At 43.6% G+C, this 4,229-nt stretch overlaps 1 protein-coding gene across 1 annotated transcript; it reads right to left on the bottom strand.

Moving 5' to 3' along the window:
• Positions 1 to 976: 976 nt before the first annotated feature.
• Positions 977 to 4,229, bottom strand: LOC121944778 (transcriptional activator protein Pur-beta). The gene has a single exon (XM_042488675.1). It carries the CDS (start codon positions 4,171 to 4,173, stop codon positions 3,256 to 3,258), a length of 918 nt encoding a protein of 305 aa, XP_042344609.1. The 5' UTR covers positions 4,174 to 4,229; the 3' UTR covers positions 977 to 3,255.

Below are 4,229 nucleotides of genomic sequence, written 5' to 3'. Positions count from 1 at the left end.
ACACTAACCAATAATCCTGCCTAGTAAAATTTTAAAGTATTCAATATTTCACCAACAAAAAAGAGAAAATGACAGAAAATTCTAAAACGTGAAAAGCTTTGTGAAACAGAACATTGTTTTTGCGTATGTTAGTCATCTCACAATCCTTAAATTTGATCCTGTGACCCCTCGGAGGGGCCTGAACCGCAGAACTTACCTGACTAAACAAAAGTAGTTAAAAGTAGCTCCCCCTACAGCAGCAAACTTATATTTGTGTATTTAAACTGTGTCAGCGATAACACTGTGATGATCACCACACGAGGCCTTTTTGTTGAGAATCTATTTTTGCTTTTTGATAACGTCTCTGTGCTTTTACTTTGGATTTTGCATACAGAACTTAAACTATTAATGGAGTATTTTTACATGATTGCACCAGTACTTTTACTTCATCTGCCACTGTTACTTTCAGGGAGTCAAGAGCTGGTACAGAATATAGTTCAAGTCTGCTAGTTACATAAAATAATGGAACTGGAATTATTATGGGAGTTTAACTCTTTGCTTACTGTATGTCAATGATTTGGAGAAACGGGAACACACACCTGACAATAAATGCTCTGTTATCCAAAAAGGCAATTGTTGCAAAATAAAGCTACTAAAACACAACTAATTCACAACACATAGATACTGATCATATAGAGCTGATTAACTTAATAGTCAATCAACAAAATCTGCAAAATCTTACTCTTCTGTGATTGTAAAATAAATATATGTGTTTGGACAGACAAATTGTGCAATTTAAAGACATTTCTTTCACCTTTTTTGATGAGCATTTTTCAGTTTTTTGACATTTTATGGACAAAATTATTTTCAATCAGTGAATGAGATAAATTCTTACCTAAAACATTAACAAGAAAAATTCCTACACTTTTGTTGCACTGATCCCATAGAGACAGCACAACATCCACCTTGAAGAGGGAGGATAAAAAGATCACACCTCTCCTGAGCAAAACCTTTTTTATTTCTCGTTGAAAGTAACTTGGTAGAATATTACAGCAGAACACACATGACTGAAACAGCTGCCATTTCACGTAACACAGTACAGGAAGAAGGATGTAGTTCAATCTCATGTGTAATATTATATATAGTATATTTATATCAATAGAAAAAGAAAAAAACTATTGCTCCCATGTGTTTATTTTTTTTCATATGGCATTTCTCTGCTGTGTTGAAGTGGGTAAAGTAAAATTCAACGAGAGGTTTACACACCAAAGGAAGTGGGACAATGAAAGTGACATTCCCCAAAGCACGGGAACTTTGTGGCTTTTTTTTTTATTAGGCTAAGAAGTAAACTTTTAACTTTTTTCTCCATTGCAAGAAATAAAACTTGAAACCGCTCTCAAAAAAAAAAAATGGATAAATACCATCATACAGCAATCAGAGTATGCAAAAGAAAAGAACACAAGGCAGCTCTGCGCAAGAGCACGCATGCAAAAATTATTATATTTTTAAAAGGAGCACTAAAGACAAAATGTCGATGATTGCAGGTGTTTATGTTTGCGTCGTATGGCAACTGATGGAGAGCCAATTTGTGACAAAAAATGGTAAAACGGGTGGACTGAAACGAGGGGACAATTCGATGCTATGTAAAGTGAACTGGAGTGCTGAGTGTTTGCTGACAAACTACTTCAATGAAGTTGTTTCTAGAAATTGCTATAACATACTTTGTTATCATTTTGTTGTACTCTTCTTAATTTCCTCTAAGGAATAAAAGAAATGTTAGGAAAAAAAGCAGGTATGAAATATCACCCTGGACAGTTGCATCCAAGTTTAGTGTTTTAAATAAGCCACTTTAGGCAGCATTATCTAATAAATGTCTCATTATTCTAAGACATATTTCAATATATCTCTTTTGAAAAATAATTCTATCTATAGTTGATCTTTTTAGTAAGTAAATCTCTTCCAGTATATATATTTTTTTATATTTTTTTCTCCTTAAGGTACAGCACCCCACTGTGGGTTTTGTTTTCCAAAAGCACCTAATTTTTCTTACAATCAGACTGAATAATGCTTCAGTCATAAATGGTCTGAGTTCAAGATTAAAGGATCCAAATGGCGCACCCCAAATAAGTCAACAAGGTCGATTCCCTTGCGACCGTAGCTCGAGCCCGGCAATATTAAGCTTTGACTTGAAAAATTGTGACCAGTGCTCGAGGCCTGAGCTCACCGTGTCCCTGTTAACAAAAAGGTCACAGGGGTCAAACATGGGCCTGCATCATATGAGACATCATCAGTTGCCACAGACGTCTCTGCTGCAGCAACTGGCTGACCAGAACTGCACCCAGAACCTCTCTGAGGATGATGCACAGGCACAGGTAGTGCTGATATACCCCAAAATACAGATGGCCCTTGCCTACCCTGAGACAAAACAAGCCACACACGACCACGTTTCAGCTATCAGAGCGGGGAGGGGGGTCAGCACCTGAGTGATGCCCAGGAGGGAGAAGAGACGGGGAGAAATGGGGCGGGGAGGGTCATTTGGACTCATTTGGATCATCCTGGGAATCCAAATGAGTCATGTGCTTGTAACAGATCACCTTATGGGCCCTCACTGGGCTGAGCAGATGTCCTGCGGTGCCAGAGATGCCCCCTATAGCTGAGATCGTGGCTCTGGGTGCTGTGGGTCTGTCCGGGCGAGCTGTTCGATACAGGTCATTTTCGACAAAAACACACACACACACAGCCATGGTGAGTAACGCAGGCGCTCTGTCTCACTCCCACTCTGCACCTGCTGGTATGAGTATGTCACACGTTGTACACTTCCTTATTATCATCACACAGACTACAGGTCAGCGCCAGGTGAGCTCTTACCATTGGATATCAAGCAGGAAGTGGTGTATCTTGAGCACTGTCAAACTTAATTTGCTGGGCTACATGTGAGGTTATCAAATAGAAAATCAATATATATTTATATATATAGATGTATATAGATATATATTTCAAAAAATTTTATATCAATGGGGAATCTCATACAGGAGCTGGCTACTGCAGTCCGCACTCATTAAGCTATAACATCCACCTAAACTTTAGGACATGATTCTCTTATATAGACAGTAATTTCTCAGTCAAATATACTTTTTTTTTTAAACTCCGTTGATTTAGCATTTTAAAGTTGGATTCGTCATGCACAGAATAGTCGCTCCTCTCTCTCTCTGTTTATCGCCAGGCTTTTGCATCATGTTGTAGCATTTATCACATGTAACGTTAGCCTCCTCTCCATCAGTCGTCGTCCACGTCGTCGCCCTCTGACTCCTCTCCGGCTCTCCTCTCGTACATCTTATCCCGGTGCCGCTCCTGGATCTCTTTCATTTCCTCGGCGTAGCGGCTGAACGCTCCCCCGAACTTGCTCCACGCCTTGAAGGGGATTGTTATAGAGTTTCTGTAACTGGGCTTCACTTCACTCACCCGCAAGAAAACTCCGTACTTGTTGGACCCCACGTCAAAGAAGAACCGCTTGGAGTCCACCATGATCGAGGTGCCCTCCGGAAGCTCGCTGTAGCCCCCGGCCCCTCCGCCGCCGGCCAGCTCCTCCTCGTCTCCCCCGTAGTCGTCTATCAACTTGGCCAAGGCGTCGCGGAACTCTATCAACCCCTGGGCCGGGAGTGCGATGGTTTGTCCGGCCTGTAGGCCAGCCCCGGGGATGCCACCCACCCCAGCTCCGAAACCGGGGCCTCGGTTGACGGTCTGCCGGATCCGGAGAAACCGACCCCGCTGGTTCTCCTTCAAGTCGAGGTAGTATTTTCGGTTCTCACGCACCAGGAACTCGCTCTTCAAGGCCCGTCTAGGCCCGGTGTCATCCCCACCGGATGATTGAGCGATCTGCTCCGGGGTGCTAGGCCCGAGCTGGGCGTAGTGCTCTATGAAATCCCCCAGGTAGTCGCGGAACTCTGCCGCAACTGACATCGAGAGGGTCAGCCGACTTTTCGAGCCCCCGGCGCCGACCTCGGCGATTTTGATGAACCGGCCTTTGGCGTTCTGCTTTACATCCAGGTAGAAGCGTTTGTTCTGAATGTCCAGCCGCTTCGAGGCCAGTTCCTGGGTCTCCGGTTCCCGCTGGTAATGCTGAAATCCGCCACCTCCTCCCCCTCCGCCGCCGCTGCTGCCACCGCGCTCACTGCCACTGTCCCCATCCGCCATCTTCACCACCAGCAGCCCGTTTCTCTGCGTATCTTTGACCCCCACACACCCCCCTC

Source organism: Plectropomus leopardus, chromosome 6 (assembly GCF_008729295.1).
Source record: "Plectropomus leopardus isolate mb chromosome 6, YSFRI_Pleo_2.0, whole genome shotgun sequence".
In the NCBI taxonomy this organism is placed as follows: Eukaryota; Metazoa; Chordata; class Actinopteri; order Perciformes; family Serranidae; genus Plectropomus; species Plectropomus leopardus.
This window is presented reverse-complemented; position numbering and strand designations above follow the sequence as displayed.